We start from the raw sequence: 21618 nt of genomic DNA, 5'->3' as shown, positions 1-21618 counted from the left end.
ACTACAAAGTATGAAGAATAGTACAAAAAAAACCCATACACCCAACAACTAAGTACAGAAGCTACCTGTATTTAGCCACATTTTTATCTAATTCCCTTTTCTTTGCTGAATTATTTGAAAGCAATTCCCAGGTTGCATGCATTTTGCTCTTACATACTTCAATATGTAAAATGACCACATTTTTCTAAATAATGTGCTTTTTTTAGATAACCATAATATTTTTAATCACATAATAAAAATAGTTCTTTGATGTCTTCTATTACCCAGTCTATAATCAAACTTCTTTGATTATTTCAAATAATCAATTTGCTTGAAATGGGATTTGAATAGGTTCCATTACATTGCATTGTTATCTTTCTCAGGTTTCTGTTAATCTAAGAGTCTCCCTCGCTTTTTAAAATTTTCCCTTTGCCACTTCCTAACTCCACTCTAATTCACTTCTCAAACTAATTCTTGATTTGTCCTCTTATACAGTTCCACAAAGATTAAGATTCTTATCCTCAAGAAGCTAAGAATTTAGTGGGGAGAACTTTACTTTGTTGTGGCATAGAGAATCAGGGGCACCAACCAGAGGAAATAGATGTACTTAATATATTTTAAAAATCATATTTTAAAAAGCCTATTTTAAGCAATACTTATTTGGACAATGGATTTGTATTTCAAATACATAATAGTCTATGTTTAAGGGTTAAAGGGTAGAAATATAACTCTACTGATGATCAGCATACATTTTTAGATATTTTACTCCCCTAATTATTGGTAAAATTTACTGCTCGTCACCAACATGTACATGTAAACCTGGACTTCATTCTTCTATCCCGTTCTCCCATCATAAGAAAAAGACTTTTCCTGGTGTGATTCATCATGAAGTGTTCTCGACACCACAAGGAAGCACACTGACACATCTAGAGTATAAGCCATTCTGCAGGAAGGCTGTCCTAGGTTCTTCAGCGATCCTCTCTACCACTAGACTAGATAAAGCTATGTATCAGTGGTCTAGTCACTTAACCTTCGTGGATCTCAAGGATGTAACTCTAGGCATTCTTTCAATTATTTGGGATGCAGATGGTTTCTTACATGTTATTCAGTCCTGTCCTAGAAATGAATTTTGAAATAAAAATCTTAATGCCATACGGTATGTTACAGCAGTAAAGGTGACCATACCATTAGTCAAGTAAACACAGTAGCAGTTTTATTTAATTTGGAAAGTTGGGCTGTAGGAGCATAGTTTAATGTTGAAAGCATGCCTTTCAAGCATATAATGCTGTGGCTCTTTCAATTTCCCAAAATAAGATGGTAATTTGAAATTAAGTGTTTCATATTACTTATTGCTTTCTATTAATTCTTAGTAAAGATTTTTATTTTTACCATGTATTTTATATTTTACTATTTAGAGTTACCTTATCAAAGAACAATCAGGAACTTTTGTTATGATGTTGTGATTTATGATGTAGTAATTTGTTCAGTATTAATTGATAACCTGCCTTTAGGCATGTAAACTGTGTGAAATGTAACAGGTGCTCTAATTCCAGAAAATGTTGTAATTGTTTGTTTGTCGAACAGATGAATAAATATCTTTAGGGCATAGCCGGTCCTCAGGTGGTGAGCATGAATGTATTAATGATGTGACTCAAGGAGACATGCTTGTTTTGCTGCACCTTCCTCCACCGATTGCTGAAGCAGAACAAATATTAATTAACAGAGGCGGGCTGGTTGTCAGGTCGGCCTTCTCCAGCTGATTTGGCAAAGGTGGTTTAATTCTTCTCCTCCGTAAACCAACCCTCCTAGTTGCTAGACAGACATTTTCATCCTGATGTTTAATGGCTTTAATTTTCTTAATTAGGATGTGTTTCATCTCTTGCAAAAATATGCCATAAAGTTTGTATTTAACATTTAAAAAATTTTAGAGGGGCCCAAGATTTATTTAACTATTATAACTGGCGCTTGAATTTCAAAAGCATTTGTTTCTGAAAATGTAGATAATTCTTCCAATAGAATTATTCCACCATCTTTTTTGTATTCTTACAGTAACATTTACCCATTCTGGAAAATTTATAAAATTACTTGAGGGGAAGCTCAATACTCTTACTTCTTGGTTTCTTGAATTATTTCTGCAACACTTAGCTCTCTCCAACTTAAGTATTTTGTTCCATACTGGTTTAAAGTAACTCAAGATATCTTCTAGGTTCAAGGACTCTCTACACTTGGGGGTTACTACTAACAGGGACTGTAATTTTGGGCTTGAAGAGTTATCTCTAATTACTACGAAGTGACAAGACTGAACAGAATTTGGGCTTCATGAAAAGAGTAGTAGAAAGGAAGTCTGCTGTGGGCTGAGTAGCACTTTCTGAAAGAGTTTTTGATTCTTTTAAATAAGCTTGCTGTTAAATGAAAATAAAATCATTTCAAGACTAAATAATGCTGATTAGATTTGGCAAATCAAAACTTGAAATGTTAGAGTTAAATGAATACTTAGTTCTTTGAATCTAAATATTGAAAAAGTAAGTTACATTGCTTTAACTTTATCAGTTTATCCATTATTCAGAACCAATTCAATTATTTTTGTGTATAGTAAATTACACTGCTTTGAAAAATATTTGACGCTGTGCCAGTACTAGTATTGTAACTTAAGAATTTCCTATTTATTTGTGATAGTTGTAATTGGTAGTTAAGTAACCCTCTCCCTTTACCCCTGGGTTCAGCGATGCTTCTAGTTTTGCTTCACTAGAAAGTAGAGAACAACAACATACACATACATGTAATCTGCTCACGTGCAGTCTGCCTTTCTTCCCTCACACTGTTTAATATTCCGTCTCCTCTGCAACCACTAAATGTTCATGAAAAGCTTACACTTTCCCTCAGAACTCTCCCCTTTTATTGAATTACAGGCAGTGAGGTAGAAGTTAAAATGTCTTAAGTATTCTTGTTGTAAGTAAACTTTCTAAGATATGGTGATAAAGGTGAGTATGAGGAAATCTTTTTCATGGAAATGGACTCATTTAATTATATAATATCCTGAAGGATTCTTGAATCTTGTTTTTAAATTGCTACTTTTCCAGTTGCTGGCTGTTCAAATTTGAGGGGAAGAGGAGAGGCCTGGTGGGGGGGAGAGGAGGTAAACAACTTAGTGATGCCATCCAATGAGATAAGCCAGTAGGCAGTTTAATAGCACCTCCTTTTTATTTATTCCTCCTTATGGCCATTTTAATTATTCCAGAAAAATTTGAAAATTCTGTTCATTTATCTTTTTTTTCAACTTCTGTTTTCTTGAGCGACATTTGGCCTTTTGAACAACAAAATAAAATTGGAAATGCTAATGTTTTGAGCCAACTAAAGGAGGAAAATAAAAATGTCACCATGGTAACAAAGCTGCTTTCTAGATGGTTTCCTAAGATATGCCTGAACTAGAAGCAGATGTCTGATTTGAGAATCTTGCCTCCTTCAATGTAAACAAATAACTTCTGGGCAGGTGTTGGAAATAATATGGAAATCCTATTAAGGGGCCCTGGGTTCCTGTCAGTCAGGAAGCCCGTGCCACAAAAGGGCTGGTTGTCACATAAAGGAGCAGAGTAAATTCTCATTAGGCTTGAGCTTTTCCCAGGAAATGATTGTCTCCGTGTGTTCTTTCTCCTGTGAATCTGAATGTAAGCTGTTGCTTCTATTGATCTATTCACTGGCTTTATTTTTCTCCTCTTCATTCCAGATCCTCCCTGGCCCCCTCCACCCTGTATTCTCCCCCTCATCCACCCCTTCTCTTTAGATTAACACTTGATCTGTGCTACTGCTCTGAGAGTTGTGACATTTGTGATTTTAACCTCCCAACCTGGGTGGGGATAGGGGAGGAGGGGAAGTTAGTCTTGTTCCCTTGCCCCATTTTACAAAGACTGGCTGATTGGAACTGGCACAGCAAGCGTTAGCAGCAGTCGTGAAGACCATTCTCTGTACATTTAGTTGAAGTTATATTTTTATGAATTAAGCAGAAACTAAAACCATGAAGAGACTGCTTTTTGGGGAACTTTAAAAAAACATACATAGTTGTCTGGTAAGCCTCTAAGGCTGCACTGTTCAATATGGTAGTCACATGAAGCTATTAAAAGTGAAATTAGTTAAAATGAAACAATTTTAAAATCTAGTTTCTCTATTGCAGTAGCCACCTATCAAGTGCTCAGTAGCCACATATGGCTATATAGAAACTGCCATAACAATAGAGATACAGAATATTCCCACCGCAACAGAAAGTTCTATTAGATGGCACTACTCTTCTGAGAGACTGGCCTGATGAGGCTTGCTGGTTCTGCTGTCCAACTGGTTAAAACCAACTCCTGATGTTCAAAAGCAAGGTTCTTCCCAATGCATAGAAAACAGGCCCATGTTTGTATTTCAGTTTTGTAGTTTCTATACTGCCCATGGGTGGTTGGTATGGTCACCTGCACTAATATAGTAATCTCTAAATGGTTGTAGGGGTTTTTTTTGTTTGTTTTTTGTTCTTTTGGTCATGGAACTGGTTGAGCAGTTTAACGTGGGTCTTCCCAAAATGGACCCCCAGGAGATCATTTTAACATTTCTAGGCAGAAAGTAGTGGCAGTTTGTGGGGGAGGGAGGAGTGTTTGAAGGCTATGCATAACGGTGCTCTTTGTAATACTCAGAAGGTTAAATGTGGATAAACACAAAACAAGGCTTCAGAAAAGCCACACTATTATTATGCAGCATTTCTTGGACTATAGTCCCCAAGACGCACTTCATAAAGCCAATAAAGCGCGCACTGGTGGTCTCCCGTTGCCCTAGCAACAGACCATGGGGCACAGTGTATGTGAAATGCATGAACATCTGTGAATTAATCTTTTTTAGTTTGTTCTTTTCTTGGCACTGATTGGGCCACTCGGGCTTGTGCCTGTGACACTGCGTGCAGAGGGGTAATCTGGAGCAGTCCCTAGGGCCTTGCCCTAAAGTGGATGGTGGAATGGAAAGTGAGGGGAGATTTATCCCGGTAGTGCATTCAGCAGTGGAAGGATTTAGCCTGACAGTACTCTCGGTGGGACGTTATTAGCTTACTTTCTGGTGCATGGGGAAATGAATAAAAAATTTTCTAGTAAACCCGGGCATTATTGGGTTTATTGGGCTGCCCTGAAAAAATAATCTGCAGAGAAAATTGAAATAATCACTTGTGTTTGTACTACAGTTATCAGGACTTGAAAGCTTTCTGAGTTATTCCACATCCTTGCCCCAGGCCCAGGCCCAGGCCCAGGCCCAGCCCCGAGGATTATAACCAAACCATATTGTACTGTCATTGCTCTGAATGAGACTCCTGAATTGGATGCATAGGCTGGAATCTGTTTTGATAATAAAATCTGGTAGTAACCTACTCTGACCTTGTTTAGGGAAATTTTAAACTAAGCTGCTGACATTTTTGCCCTTGGGAGAATAGAGCAAATTATGACTAAATACATAAGCATTCAGGAACAATACCTTGATTAGTTATTCCTCTACCCTTGATCACTTTGATTCTTCCCCCAAACCCTACCCCACCCCCTACTTTCCCTTTTCATTGCCACCCTGGTCCTAGACATTATCATGACTACAAACCTTGTGTTCAGTTCCTCCTGTCTATATCAGCTGCTCACTTGTAAACTGCTTTGCTCACCCTTGTCATTTTCAATTCCCTTCTCTTTCCTTCCTTTTTTTCTCCTTCTGCCCTTTTTTACCCTCTCCCTCATTCTTCCTTATGGGTTAACCCTCCTTGCTTCCTGAGGAGGAATGAAAGAAGAATATTATATATGAAATGTTTCACAACGGTTGTGGTCTGTGTGGTATTTAGGGTAAAAAATTTCTTTAACAAATTTATTTAGACAAAAATCTGTTACGTGGTAGTCTGTTTGACTTGTTTGATTGTCATTAATATTGAAGGGCATTTAAGTAGGGAGAACTAATTGTCAATTTATATATGTTTTCTTTTGGATATTAAGAAGGCACAGATACACCTCTACAGCTGAGACATTTTCCTGATTTTCTGTTACACCACTAACCAAAAATTATTATTTTAACGGTTCCTGACTTTGAAACCTGTTAATGTTGATAGGTGAACTTGAAAATTGAATAATGCAGTCTAAATAAAATATTTAAAGTTAGTAGGTATTGATTTGGTAAGAGGAAGGCAAACAGGCCTTACTGGGTTGGGAGTGCATAGTAAAGACTAGATACAATCCCTTCCCTCAAATCATTTTCCTATTTAAGTATGGAGCTGAGATACGCTGCCTTATGAGTAGAATAAAATATATTAATGGATCCTTCCTCTTCATTTCTCAGGGCTTCCAGTGAGCCCTGAATTCTTTAAAAATGTGCATATAAAACTGGTTTATGATGATTAGAGGACTATCTCTGAAAGCAGTCTTCCCAGAAAGTTGCCAGGGCTGATGTGCAAATACATGCAAACATGGAACCTTTACCAAACACTGACAGTAATGCTAGTGGCAACATTCTGTAGACTCCCAATCCTGGTATATGCCTTTTACTCTAATTTAAGAGTGTTTTGTAGGAATCAGTAAAACAGTTGGACTATAGAGCTAAAAAAAAAAAAAAAAGTATCATCTGACTTCTCAGTATTTAAACACCCTCACTTTTCAGGTAGTTTCTCTGATTTAAAAATAAACATTTTATTTGTTTATTTTTGCTGTTCCCATTCAGTTCAAATGGTATTTTATTCTTTCAAGGGTCTTTTTTAAAATTACCAACTTTCTAGTTACTTGAAGCCAGCCTCAGAAATAGAACATTTACAGGGATCATTAGAGACCTTTAGAAGGAAGTAGAACTCTCAAATTGTGTTTTTCGTGTTCTAGACTATCCTTTGTTTTTTTGAAAGCACAGTTTTTTATGCCAAGAACTAAAAAGTCTTAGACTCGTGGTGAAGTAAAAATTAAGACAGTAATAAGTGGCAGTGAGTAAACTGGCTATAGTGAGAAGAGGGAATGAGTATGAATCTTTGCTCTTTCCTTCATGTGTGTTTGACACTAAGTATGTTACAGTGATTTCTTAGTTTGGATGTCTGTGGGCTAGACAAGGAAAGGGAACACAATCTAGAAGGGAACAGGTCGCTAGCATTTACTTTATCCTTATCATGTCCCTATATGCTAGTCCAGCAAACAGCAATAATTCTTGAGTTTTATTTTTAATTTTTTAACTCTTACTGTGTTTTAAAAGTAGAAACAAATAAAATCATCACTTTAATTACTGTTACAGATAGGTGTATCTGTAAAAGTTTAAGGGAAAAAATTCTTGGTCATTTTCTCACACACACAAGATTGCAGTGAAACATTTGGTGGTAGGGTGTTTTCAACATTTTAGGACAGGTCTACCGAAAACTGTACCTGATAACCAGTCTTCCTTTGGGTCTACCCCTACCATGTGCGGTGTCAGTGAAAGAGGCAAAATGGAGGCCCTCATACTATATGCCTAAGTATTTAAAACTTACAAATCCAATTAATAAATACATGTTCATCATGACCAGGTTTGAATTTAAAATTAGCAGGTCCTTTGGAGTTCATTGCTGAAACTGTGTGGGTCCTTGCATATTTTCTTATAGACACTGTAATTCTTACTCCAGAGCTTCATCGTGCACCCTAATAGCTATCCTCAGGTCTAGGTGCATTCAAACCAGCAGCCTGGACTACGCCTGGGGGGCCCCAGGAAGAGGACTGGGTAAACTCTGGAAGTAGGCTTGTGACCTTTAGACAGGGAATTTCAGGGTCCCTGGTACCCAGCTCATGGTGTAGAAAAGGGCAGAGGCTACATGTGGGCATGTCCCCTTGGTCCCAGGGGGAGGGGCTTAGCTGTCGGAGGGCCCAGGCCCAAGTCAGGGGGCCATCTTGCCAGGGTGTTTCTTTTGTATCTGATTTTACAAGCCATTCTTTTAAGAAGAAAGAAAGGGAAGTGGAAACTTGGAACCATTACATTTCAAGATAATTCTTTGTTAAATAAGTGTCAACATTTTTTTTTTTTTTTTTTTGAGACAGTCTCACTCTGTTGCCTGGGCTAGATAGAGTGCTGTGGCATCAGCCTACCTCACAGCAACCTCAAATCCTTGGGCTCAAGCGATCCTCCTGCCTCAGCCTCCCAAGTAGCTGAGACTACAGGTGCACATCACCACGCCTGGCTAATTTTTTTCTATTTTTAGTGGAGACAGGGTCTTGCTCTTGCTCAGGCTGGTCTTGAATTCCTTACCTCAAGCAATCCTCCTGCCTCGGCCTTCCAGAGTGGTAGGATTACAGGCGTGAGCTACAGTGCCTGGCCATAATGTCAACATTTTTAATCGAAATCAGGCCAAGGAATTCTAAAATATAATATACATATATAAGAACAGCTACTTTTAAACTATGCTTTGTAGCCTGTTTACTCATGTCTAACTATGCTTTTAAAATACTCCATTAAAAATTCTAAGTGCATATTATAGCTATTGGAAATACTTGTGAGAGGGAGGGGGAAACTTTTAAAATTGAATAAGCACCCGAATGTTTATGGAGCACAATTCACTATTGCAAGGATGTGAAAACAACCCAAGTGCCTGTCAATTCATGAGTGGATTATTAAAATTTGGTGTATACAATGGAATATTACTCAATTATAAGAAACGGCATTGATCTAGCACCTCCTGTATTTTCCTGGATTGAGCTTGAGCCCATTATCCAAAGTGAGGTATCACAAGATAGGAAAAATAGGCTCCACATGTACTTGCCGCCATCCGATTGGCACTGACTGATCAACACTATGGTGCTCACACAGTACACAGTAGTAATATTCTCCAGGGATTAGGGGGTTGGGGGGTAAACTCACAACTAATAGACGCGGTGAGCATTGTAGAGGGGAAGGGCATGCCTCTAATCCTCGCTTGGGTGAGGCAAAGACATGAAATGTAACCAAAATGTTTGTACCCTCATAATATCCTGAAATAAAAATAAAAAAAAAATAACTAAAGTTGAACAAGGTAACGATTAGTGGACAGTGGAGCTTTGCAGTCAGGACTTTCCAATTGGCTTCACCCCCCTGTCTTGTCCTTAGTAAAGGTTGGGAGCTAGCGAAAATGCCAGGGAAGGGTTAGACCTGAAAGGATTAGTAGTGAAGATTTGGTTTTCTTAGACTAGAGATTATCACTGGGAACTAACTCAGGTCATGATTTCTGTTTTCAGCTGCCTTTGTTCCTTTTATGCACTTCCACAGTTGGACAGCTGGAAGTGCCGCAGAAATATTTGAAGAGCCCTGTTTAGTAGTTTACGTGGAAAGTTGTTGAATAATTCACATAACAAATGATTAGACAAGCACTTGTCCATCTGACTGAATTATTCTATGTGTTTGCCGAAGCAACAAAGAAGGAGAACAGCGTTTCCTCCTCCAGAGGGTATACAGTGGCGGAATTGACCCATCTAGTTATTGGGTTTCAGCCTTTTGTTGACATTGTTGTAAATGAAAGCAGCCCAGACAAGCTCTGAGCAGCTGGGCTGGATAATTGTGAAGGATTCATGCTTGTTGCTGTTACCCCCAATGTTTGCAGTGGGTTGTTTGCTTTGACTTTTGTTGAACTGTTGACAAAAGCATTAGATACAAATGGGAACAAATAAAGTGGTGAGATGCCAGGAGGGCTTGGCAGGAGTAGTGGTTTCATTCTGACTTAAATGGGGGATGTTGGAACTTACCGAGGAGGGAAATGGAAGGTATATTTTGTGTGTGTGTGTAGCAGTTTTCTTTTCAGTATCAAACTGGAAAATGTTTGCTGCCTACGTACCTGGGCTCAAAGAGGTGAGGGAATCAAGGAGGCCACCCTGTCTTATAACCCTCAAAAAGCCACACTCTATTTATCATGCCTGTCAGATAGATTGCTGGCCAGAAATGTTACAGCAGAAATAGCTTCTGGATAGCTATTTCCTCAACTTAAAAACATTTTTAATAATGGAAGTATTTTGGACTGGGGAGATGACAGGTATGATGTTGAGGTGGGGAGGATTAAGAAGAATAGTATATGCTAAAATAGTATAGCTAGCAAAATGGAAGTCATCTACTGGAACGCTTTTAATTTGGTTTAAACAAAATACTCTTTTGTATATTCAAGTGGGGAGTAGCTCAGCTGTTGTGAAGCCAGAAAATTAATGGTATTTTTAGTGAAATAGCAAAAGCATGTCAACAACATAGCTGCAGATGATAATGCTGGCATATTATTCATAAGGAATTATCAGTGCAGGTTACTGGACAACATAGTGTGACTGAAAATGATTGAGTGCCAGAGAAGCCGCTGTCCTTCTGTTAGATGATTTCATTTTGCCTTTAGTCTTCCCGGGCTTCATTTGTACATGTATTTTTCCCTATCACAAACCAAAATATAAAGTTCTCTTGGCTGAGGATTATATGCATATTTCTCCCTTTAAAATGTCTCTAAAGGTAAGTTCCCTTTGAGTATTGACTCGGAAGCTGAGGAGTTCGTTTTTGGTGCACCAGATGGTCTGTGAAGTTGAGTAGGCTTCAGAGAAAGGTCCCTCTGAATAGTTTATCTAAACAGGTCTATGGCAGTTGTCTAAAATCCAGCAAAACTCACCACAGTACAATAGCTGGAAGTTGTCATAGAATTTGCCTTCCTTGGCAAGTAAAGGATTTGGAATAAGTAGTGGGGCCAAAAAAAATTTTTAAAAACATGGGCAAGGATAGACAGAAATATTTAGGCAGTTAAAATGCCCTCTGGGACAGTGCTTTTCAATGATATGAAAATTGAAGAGTTTACTAAAAATATATTTGAATGGTCAGAAAAATTAAGCTATGTCATTGTGTTTGGTCTCCAGTTTTAGTCCAAAGCACTCTGGGGACCATCATCACTAAGACCTTCTTTTGCCGGTATTACCTCACCCAGTGTTGGAGCAAGGAAGAGGCTGCGGCTTCCTCTTCAGTGTTCTGTTCTCCAAACTCATCCATTGGATTTCCTTCCTCTACTAGTGACAAAAAGAATGATTATACCTTTCAGTAATTGTTCTTTGGTTCCAATACTTAATGTGACAAAATCTTAAGAAACTGTAGTCAGAAAGAATAGGAATTTACTTAGTTTATGTTAAAAGTGGGCATGGTCAATTGTTTTAATTTTTGCAGCATTTGTGATCCCAGTGACTAGTAATCAGTTGGGAGGTTGGGACTTTATTAGAAATGGGGCATTACATGACTGTGTTCCAAAGTTTACTAAAAAGACACATAAGATGAATGCCCTCCATGTTTCAAGTGTCAGGTGATATTATGCTTGTTTCAGTACGATTAGTATTAATAGATGGTCAAGTGTTAGAGGCCTTGATCAGAGCTTCATAAGGAAGAAACACCTGAAATGACTTAGTACTTAGTGGGGATAAATGGATTTATGTGATTAAGCATTTGATAGTTCTTCCAGGGTTTATTACTCAAGGGAAAGGAGCTGGGGGAATCATGCAAGTTAGAAAAGTTGAAAAGACGTTAAGTAATAAGGCAAGAAGTTTATCATTGTTAACAAGCCAGAAGAAATGAGAGAGACTGGGACTTTGCTGGCGGACTTGACTCAGCGGGACTCCAAAATCAGAAGATACCCTGAGCAAAAACACAATAAAAGGCTCACACAGGAAAGGAATGAGTTCAAGAGAAATTTACTTAGGCCAAGACAAATAGATTGGTACACTGCACCCTCGGGCATTGGCCAGGGATGTAAGAGTAAGCATATTTTGGAAGAGAACTGTTTTACAGGCAGATCTGCCTCAGTCTTTCCTCCCCCTCCTTTCCCACTACTTGAGCAGGTATTCATGTTTGCCATGCTTTTAAAGCTAAAGTAGCACCCTTGTAAAGGGTGACTCAGGTGGCTCTTTGCCTACTGTATTTCAACTGCATTTCTTAAGATTGGGAAGCTGGCATGTGTTGGGACCTGTCTACTTCTGTACATGTGACATGCTGTGAACTCTAGACAGACTGTAGGCAGAAGGCAGTGCAGGAATATTGGTCACTGATGTTCTGGAGGCAGATGGCCTGGGTTCAAATCCTGTCTTCTGCCATTTGCCAGCTTTGTGGCTTTGGGCAAGCTCCTTCTTTCTCTGTCTGTATGACATGGGTGTGGTAAAGGTGCCCAACACTTAGTAAGTACTTACTACCTTTTTTTTTTTAGTGTACAGTATGGAAAACTTGAAAATTATTTGGTTCAGTTTAGTCTTTTGGGGGTTAATATTTATATTAACTTGCATTCCACAAGCAAACAATAGACTGACAGCAGAAAGAAGCAAACTAGAAATGTGCCAGGCCATGGGGACAATTATTCTGGGATTAAAATTTTGCTGTAGAAAATCTACAGAATGGATCTTGTACATGCAGATGGTTGAAAATTAACTTTAGCTAATCTGAGCACATATTTAATTCCATTGGGGATTTTGTGTTTAGGGGTATTTCAACCTCGGCTGAGAACGTGACTTTTATGTATTTTATAGCAAAATCACTTGCTGCCCATAATAGATGAAATTGGAGACCAAACAGGAAGAACCCTGTGGGTGCATGTCAGTCTAAATCCTGGTTTTAAAAGACATTCACCTGCTGTGGTAGCACTATATGCTTCTGTTGGTAGGAGAAGCTAATAACTACCTTGACAAGCACTGAATGAGTGGCCTGAGGACTGTGGTCTCACGGTTTACCTTGTGTTTTGCAGAGAGCCTCTTTTATTTTCATGTCAGATTATCTGTAAAATGGACTTCTCCCTCCAGTGTTGTAAACCATAACAATTCCGGCATTCCTCTAATTGTGTGGGGAGAGGGAGTATACCCAACAGATGCTTGTCGAGCAGGAGAGACTCTTGCCGCTTTTCATTATTTTACTACTCATACACCTAATCCCTGTCAATAAGGTTGGCTGTTTGGGAAAAGAGCACACATCCCTGCACTATAATACTGATTTATTTGCAGCTCCTTTTCTTCAGCTGAGTTAACTTGGGACTCTCACGAGGCAGTGAGAGTCAGTCTTGGTATGGGCTTTGGCAGAGATGCATCTAAAGGGGAAAGGGTGTTTGCAACATTCAGGATGCTGGGAGACAGCAGACCTGGGTCCAGCAGGGGAGGCTAAGGACTGTACCCCGATCCCTATTCAAGAAGTGAATGCTTCTCGTAATGTGACCACTGGTTCCTGTATTTTCAGTATAGATTAGCCTCAATTTCTCTATAAAAATGTCAGTCTGGAAGATTTCATATGACCTATGCTTTTTAGGCCATTGAAATAATACTTTGCCATCCTTTGCTTATTTTTTGCTGGTGTGTACCCTTTCAGTGGTCAGTGCTCTGCTACATAACTGTCTTCCGGAGCTACAAAATGAGAGAGCCAAGTGGATCTGATTTCTAGAGAACTACCTCATCTGGATATAGAGAACCATCTTCTTGGGTGATCTGTTCACATGAGACAGGATCTGGGAACCATCAGGCCCTATATGGGGCAGCCCACTCTTACCAACCACCAGACCTTTGTTTTCAGAATAGTATCTCCACCCGAGGCCCAAGAAGCCAACTTGGGGTCAGCTGTGCTTGAGGATTCTTAGTCTTTGTTTCTTTTTACCATCTCACCTACCTGAGATGCCACTTTTGTGTGCTTAGCTCAGGTTTAGAATTTGATTAAGAGGGATTCATTCACATTTCTCTAGTTATCTGAAATAAACACCAACTGTGTTTCTTTGTAGAGATTTATTTTATTTAAAAGGTAAGGGAAAGGAACATAAACTTCTCTAGCTTGGAAAACCCTAAGAGGAAGGATTAGATTAAGTGGAAACTTTCTACAATCACAGTTAAGAGTTCTGTTAAAGAAATGAGTACAAGTGAGGGCAGGCGGAGTGTAGAAAACTCTCAACCCAGGGACTCAATTAAAAATGCTTTTAAAATGTAATTCCAATCAATGTGGATAGTCTCAGAACATTGCAAGATGTGTAAAAACATGCTTTAAATGCCAGCAACCAATGAAAAGGGCATGGTTTCAGAAACCCTGCTATAAATTATGTGCCTTTGGCTTTCAAGAACGTGGCAAATATATCATTGAAATATTCAGAATAAATATCAGAAAGAATTGTACAGTGTTTCCATTCTACTAGGAATGAAAGAGCCAGTTTTGTTTGGCCTGAGATCCTGAAATTTTTTTTAAAGTTGTTACATTTGTTCGAGGAGATGTACGGATCAAATCTGATTATAACAAATACCTTTACATCAAAAATATCCCTATAACCAAACAATTTCCTAGACCCCAACCAATGGTCTTCTTACTTAAAACAATATTGAATGTAACCCAGTTCCCTTAAGGCAAAAAAATATGAATTAATCTTGTTGGTTTTTCTTCCATGATTTACTTGACCTCTTAGAATCCATATAGGCAGATTGGCAGTAAGTGATTCCAAAAATGTTTGTTTACCTTTGTAATGTACTATTAATATATGATTTTAAAAGTGTAGCTTACCTTTCATATTATTTTCTTTATAGGTCCATATTGAAGTATTTGCTCTTATGGGAAGAATTTACCCCAAGTGAAATGCTACTGTCTGATTCCCTATGTTGCGTATTTTAGTTTCTCTTATTTTTATACCTAGAAAGTTTTTCATGTATTTAAGAGAATAGTTTTTCCCCCAAAAAAGTATTAAAGTAGTAGCATAATTTACATTTTACTCACTGTCAGCCACCAAAACCACAGGCCACAACTTGCTCAAATGTATAAATGTGAAACAAAACACAGGCTGGAAATACAGAGTGAATGGTCATTGCCACATGCGAGTGATTTTTGCCCTGACCCCTAGTGGCAGTTGCTTCCAATCCTGCCTGTACATGTTTTCCTCAGTAGGGTGACCTTGTACAGTGTTCTGGTTAGTGGCTCCTGCTTCTGCCTGTCTCTGGGCCCATCACCCTGGCATTTTCTTCCTCTTAATTGCCCTCACCTTTCATATGACATATACCTCAGGCTTTCCCCAACCCCACCCCCATAGGCAGCTCTTCCCAGATAAAAGAGTTGAGAGGTGCCCTATTGCTTTTCACTGTTTCTGAAAATCACTGGAAAGCTCCTTAATATAGAGTGAAAAGCATGTGCTTTTTAGCCACTGCCATCAGTTCTAGAGACAGCTCTGCCACCTGTTGTCTTTATTGACCTTGGACATCATCATAATAATAATAACAATTAGCACCATGGGTGCCTTCATTCTCTGCTGGCCAGCTCCTTATAGCCATCATTGTTTTGTCATCATACAGTTCACTAAGATGGAGTTTACATATCCATCTTGCAAATATCTCCACGTTGCAGATGAAGAAAGTAAGACACAATGAGACTGACTTGCTCATGGTCACCCAGAACATAAGTGATGGGCTGATTAGAACCCAGGTAGTCTCCAGCGTCCATCTTGTCATCTGTACTCTGGGGTCAGTTTAAACCCTCACCTACACCTTACTTGGTGTAGGCAAAAGTATAAGGAGTAGAGATACAAGGAGCCCCAGCAAAGTGCCTGCCACTTAGGATGGCACCTAATCAATATTATATGAGCTTCTTCCCTTTCTTGTCAAATCACAAAAAATGCGGACTAAATGGATACTGATTTTGTGTATTTATAATGGTGCTATTGTGCTGTGTTCTTTTTGTGTGACTTACCTGTCATATTCCCTTACAGTATAAACTTGTCACTGGGGGGTTTTAATACTTAATATTTTGTGGCCCTTCAAAATGGTGGTTCAAGGCCATTGTATTTCACACCATTTTGGTATGTCCTGTGTACGTTTTTGTGTTAAATTTCCCATATCCAGCAGATGTGTCCTCCTCTGCCAGCTCAAAATCTATTATCTGATTAATTAAAATATATGCAGGTGAAAAATCTGACAAAGACTTCAACTTGTAGCCTCATTGGTTTGCTGGAGGTTAGTAGGAGTACTCTTGGAATAATCGAACTTCCTAATTTGGGTTTTACAGTTTGATGTCATTTTTTTTTTTTTTTTTTTTCTTTTGGAGACAGAGTCTCACTCTGTTGCCCGGGCTAGAGTGCTGTGGCGTCAGCCTAGCTCACAGCAACCTCAAACTCCTAGGCCTCAGCCTCCCAAGTATCTGGGACTACAGGCATGCGCCACCATGCCCGGCTGATTTTTTCTATATATTTTTAGTTGTCCAGCCAATTTCTTTCTATTTTGAGTAGAGACGGGGTCTCACTCTTGCTCAGGCTGGTCTCAAACTCCTGACCTTGAGTGATCCTCCCACCTCGGCCTCCCAGAGTGCTAGGATTACAGGTGTGAGCCACCGTGCCTGGCCTGTCATTTTCATTTCATGGAAAAGCAAGAGTAGATTTTTTTTGTTTTATTTAATAACCATAAACTGCGTTTATTGATAATACTTTATCACTTACTGTCTAGAAAAATCATTTATAATTTGAAATAGGTTCATCCTTTCTATTGTTCCTTAAGTGATAAACACGTACTCATGCTTTCAACATTTTGGCTATTGTTCCCTCTCAGCTGACTTCTGGAGATTTATGGCATTGATTGAGTAGGGACCACTTGTGAATCACACTGTTTCGAGTTTTTCTAGTTCTTCTATTCCCTCCCTCCTCTGCTACTTCCTCCTGCCCCGTCAGAAAAGGACATCTTAGTACCTTTAGAGTAGAACAGATGGGATAGTTGGGTGGCAATCACAGAGGAATTATTGATTCCACTGCTATGTCAATTCGTTGAGGGCAACTTTTAAGGAATTAAGTTGAGGGTTGAATATGATGGTGACTTGTACTTTTAGAATACCAACTTGTAGCCCATGGCTTCACAAAAGCATCTTTGAGTTGATTTGTGAATCCACTCGAGAAGAATTAAGACAAAGAAATCAAATCTCATTTATTCTTCGTTTAACCAACCACCTTTATTTAACACAAAAGTAAAGCATAAAATCAGGCTATCCTTTATATCCTGAATGTATAATCATTAATAGTTATTTGTGACCAGGGGTTAATCATTTTTAAGATCCCTCTTTCATTCACTAAGCACTGTCAGTGCAACTCTGATCAGTCATTTTAAACACAATTCTCAGCTTTACATTAGGGAGCTAAAGTGAGGTGAGAGATGATGTCTTTGATTCTCCTTTATCCAAAATGCTTAGGAGGAGAAGTGTTTTGGATTTTGGATTTTTTTCAGATTTTGGAATATTTTCATTATATTTACTGGTTGAGCACCCTAAATCTGAAAATCTGAAATCCTAAATGCTCCAATGAACATTTCCTTTGAGCATCGTGTCAGCTCTCAAAATCAGATTTCAGAGCATTTCAGAGTTCAGATTTTCGGATTTGGGCTTCTCAACCCATATCAGCCACTTTAATCTGATGGGGTAACAGGCATCACTCAAGATCCCTGAAGCTAGATTGTCCAGGTAGAGTGGCAGTAAGGTATTGTTATTTTGTGCTTATTTTATACTCCCGCCATATTTGAAGGTCTGTTAATTGCCACTAATGTTTGTTTTAGATAGTCTAATTAATGGGATTCTTCACTGCTTTTGCTCCCCCAGGCCTTTCTGGCAAAGGGCACAACAGATAAATAAAATAAATTACTGCTTTTGTTACCACCTAAAGTATTTTTGGTTCAGTACTGTAATGCATCGAGTGTGTTTTATTTTATTTTTTGAAATAAAATATGGAGAAAGAAAAAAAATTCAACCAGGGATATCGTAGAAAAAGCACTGGGCTGGGATTCTGGGGATCTGCCACCATCATCTGACCTTGTACGTGCCCCCTCTTCTCGCTGAGCCTCAGTTTCCTCCTCTTTAAATAAGGAGCTCAGATTGTGTGACCATTTAGGTTCTTCTAAACTTGAGTTTATGAGGTATTACATGACGAACCCTATAAAGTATTTTGTTTATTTAATATTTTAATAGCAGCACTTTACTGTGCAGAAGACTTAGTGTATTAGTTTGAGCTAAATGTTATTCTCTACATTCAAGTATTCTGAATGAAATGTTGGGGCTGCCTCAAACATACAAATAAAGATTTGTTCAATAATTTTAATTTGGTTCATACGTTTAAAGGTACATTTCTCGCCGCCCCCCACAAATTCATGGCCCATAAATAGATCTGGGTCAAATCACAGTCTTTCATAGACTAGAGATAGATGACTTAGCAAGTTACTCAGTTTATCCCAATTAGAGTCTTTTTAATAAGAACAACAACAACAGCAACAATAATAACTATCTCATTGGGTTATTACAAGATTAAATGAGAAAATGTATATAAAACATCTTGTAGAGTACCTGGCATTATAGTCAACTCTCAGTAAATGTATTACATATTCAAAATAGGAATTCTAGCTAATTCAAAACAATGCATGCTAAAAGTTGTAGTCCCTAACATTAATTCGCTTGTGGCCGCTTCCTGATTTTCTGTCTTTTTAAAGGTATATCCATGGCAGAAGTAATAATAATGGCCAGACTGCCAGAGCATCTTGAGCATGTGTTGTGGGCCAGGCAGTGGGCCATGTGCTTTGCACGCCTTGTCACATTTTAGGGCATCCTTTCCTTTTTCTTTAAGATGTTAATTTTAATTACCTGTAAATACTAAACTGTGATAACAGGGACAAGATGCCATGGTAGAAACTTTAAATTTTTTTTTAAACATTGGTAGTCAGGGTCCTGATAATTTTCTGTACAGTTGTTTCTTCATTAAGCTTTTGTAGGACATTTCTGTATTTTGAATTTATATATAATCAAAGATAGATTCAATTGTTTTTCTCTTCTAGAAATAAACTTACATTGATCCTGTACTATCCCAGAAGTTTTAATGAGTGGCATCCTCACAACTGTCCTGTTTCTGAAGCTTACAGGCTTGTCATTATTTTTATACCTATAAAAATGTGGTCAAATTGTGGATGTTCTTTTGCTTACAGAGTCAGAAGTGGGCAGCATAAGAGGTTCTTTACATTTATCAAACTGTGAAACTTCAGAAGGATTACTGAAAGGTTAACCGTACCCCAGGTGCTCTTGGCATATAGTTTTTCTTCTCTTTCGAATGATATATGTATATAAAGATGAGTATCAAGTCAAGTAGCTGGTTAGCAAGCAAGTAGTGATTGATGTAGTTGGTAAACAAATTCAGCAAACTATTTTATACTGTATGTACTCTCTGTGTCTGTTACAGAAATTAGTAGATGTGTGATTGTGAAATATTTAATACATGAAATGAGGCAGAAAAGAAATTATACGTAGCCTTATCAAGCATCTATGATGGTGAGGTCCACGGATAATGATCTTTATCAGGTTATGTGTTTGAAACTTGCCTGTTCAGTAATTAGTATCTTTCTTTCCTTGAACCTTGACTCTGTGGTGAGCCTAATGCATTAAGTCCAAAAATAATGTATAGACTTTAATCTGTATACATTGTATTGGGTAAATGTCCATGTTTATTAGCAGAATTCCATTGTAAGCTTGAATTGGAAATCATATGCAGAACTTGTTCTAATCCTAGCTTCACCTCTTACTAGCAGCAAGACCATGAACGAGTCCTTTCACCTGTTCACTAAAGTGTTTGGACTAGGCACTCTCTAAGCTTGTGTGTACATCTAAAAATTAAGATTCAATCTGAGAGAAATTACATATTGATGAATTAGAATGAGTCTTGGATATACGTTACTTTGGTGAAAGGAAGTCACCATCAGCCAACTCAACGATGTTATTTTGTTCTTTATGTTTAGGTGTACAAGTAAAAATAGCTTTTATGTATTTGTTAGAGTTTGATAAAGAGCTTGCTTTGTATGATAAAGAGCTCTTCTTATATGGTGCTGTAGCAGAAGCAAAGGTCAGCTGGATACAGGGTCTTTCTTCACAGAATGACAGGACATACATACTGAGAAGGTCAGAAGATCTCTAGCTTTCATATTTTTTGGGTGCTGAGACGTGTTCTCTCAGGAATTGGAGATCTAATGTCCACATTAAGGACATTCTAAGTACTTATTCTAATGACATACTGACTTTTCTAGTCACCTAGACACAGGTGTTCTGTGATTCAGTGGGTAACTTACTAAGAAAAATATACGACATGCTAAGGATTCCTTAACTAGCTTTAGGGTATGTGTGTGTGTGTGTGTGTGTGTGTGTGTGTATGTATCTCTTTAAATGGGTGTGTGTGTATGTGTGTGTGTGTGTGTGTATGTGTTTTGCATCTCTTTTGGTAACAAAACTAAACTTGGTCTGAATTGACTATAAAAATATTAATGTTTGATTATAAGCCATTGTCTAAGACCCTACTAAAGTAAATGTATCATATTGCCTTTCTGTTGTTCCCAAAATACTGAATTCCAAAGCACATCTAGCTCTGACGGATTTCATGATATGCCTTCTCTAAGTCTAGCCTTGGAACTTGTATGCTTATCTTATCTCTGAATCTTGCATTGAAAGGAGGCAAACAGGTCAAAAACCTTGTCCTTTTCAGCTTTGAACTTTTCTGTATTCCTATGGGGGTGCCTATGTTATAGTAGCTATTTGTTACAGTCTTAAATAGATTACTGAAGGGAGGGAGGAATTTTCAGGCAACTGCTTCCAGCCAGCCAGCCAGCAATTTCGTGTTCAGTGTCCTAGGCGTGTTCAGTGTCATAGGCATAAATTAAGCCATGAAACTCAGTTGCCTGATAACTGAAGTTACTGAGCAACAAGTTAGGACTTTTCCCCTGTATTTAAAATCATGAAATCAGAATGTTCAAACATCTCAGGGTGGTAAGATGACTCTTGGGTGGAATGACAGATCACACTGTGGCCACAACCATCATCTCACCTCTTTTGGGTCCCATTTAGTGCATCCTGAGAAGAGAATGCCAAAAACTTGATATAATCATTGTGGTGTTAGTCTTTAGATTATTAAAAATGTAAGAATGTACCACATTCTCTTGCACTTACATAGACAAGGGGGTAAACAACCTATGGCCCACAGACCACATCTGTTTCTCAATTGTTTTTGTGTGGCCTGTGAGGAAAAAATGGATTTTACATTTTCAAAAGGGACGTAAACAAATGAAGAAAAGAATATGCAACAAAAATCTTATGTGGCCTGAAAAGCCTAAAATAATTACTGTCATGCTCTTTACAGAAAAAGTGTGTCAACCTTTGATATAGACCATCAGTTTAATTCCTAACCTTATTTCTCCTATCTTTAAGATTAATTCTTTCCTTCTCTATCCCTATTATCCTAATTTTTTCGTTCTCCATCCCTATAATCGCTTGTCTTCAAAAGTCTGCTGATTCCATGGCCATTCTTCCCCTGCTCCTCCCATGGTCATTCTTATAAGGCTTACATGGTACCTTTTTTTTTTTTTCCATGAAATGAAAACTCTAAGGGATGCTTTTTTTTTTTTGGAGTCAGAGACTCACTCTGTTGCCCAGACTAGAGTGCTGTGACGTCAGCCTAGCTCACAGCAACCTTGAACTCCTGGGCTCAAGCAATCCTACTACCTCAGCCTCCCGAGTAGCTGGGACGACAGGCATGTGCCACCATGCCCGGCTAACTTTTTTTTCTATATATTTTTAGTTGTCCGGTTAATTTCTTTCTATTTTTTTAGTAGAGACAGGGTCTCACTCTTGCTCAGGCTGGTCTTGAACTCCTGATTTCGAGTGAACCTCCCTCCTCGGCCTCCCAGA

At 38.4% G+C, this 21618-nt stretch overlaps 1 protein-coding gene across 20 annotated transcripts in view; it reads left to right on the top strand.

Moving 5' to 3' along the window:
- Positions 1–21618, top strand: part of LOC138388347 (transducin-like enhancer protein 4) — a 148291-nt gene that overhangs the window by 82960 nt on the left and 43713 nt on the right. For 2 of the 20 annotated variants that reach the window (XM_069476362.1, XM_069476363.1), the window contains one exon: positions 7739–7746. The exons of 17 other annotated variants lie outside the window; for them this stretch is intronic. In XM_069476362.1, the coding sequence (XP_069332463.1) occupies positions 7739–7746 (8 nt within the window). Of the gene's footprint in view, positions 1–7738; positions 7747–10100; positions 10111–21618 lie in introns of all 20 variants that reach the window. One more of the 20 variants, XM_069476354.1, reaches the window with a different exon arrangement.

This window comes from Eulemur rufifrons, chromosome 7 (genome assembly GCF_041146395.1).
Source record: "Eulemur rufifrons isolate Redbay chromosome 7, OSU_ERuf_1, whole genome shotgun sequence".
NCBI lineage: Eukaryota > Metazoa > Chordata > Mammalia > Primates > Lemuridae > Eulemur > Eulemur rufifrons.
The sequence above is the reverse complement of the archived record's forward strand: the minus strand, read 5'-3'. Positions and strand labels throughout refer to the sequence as shown.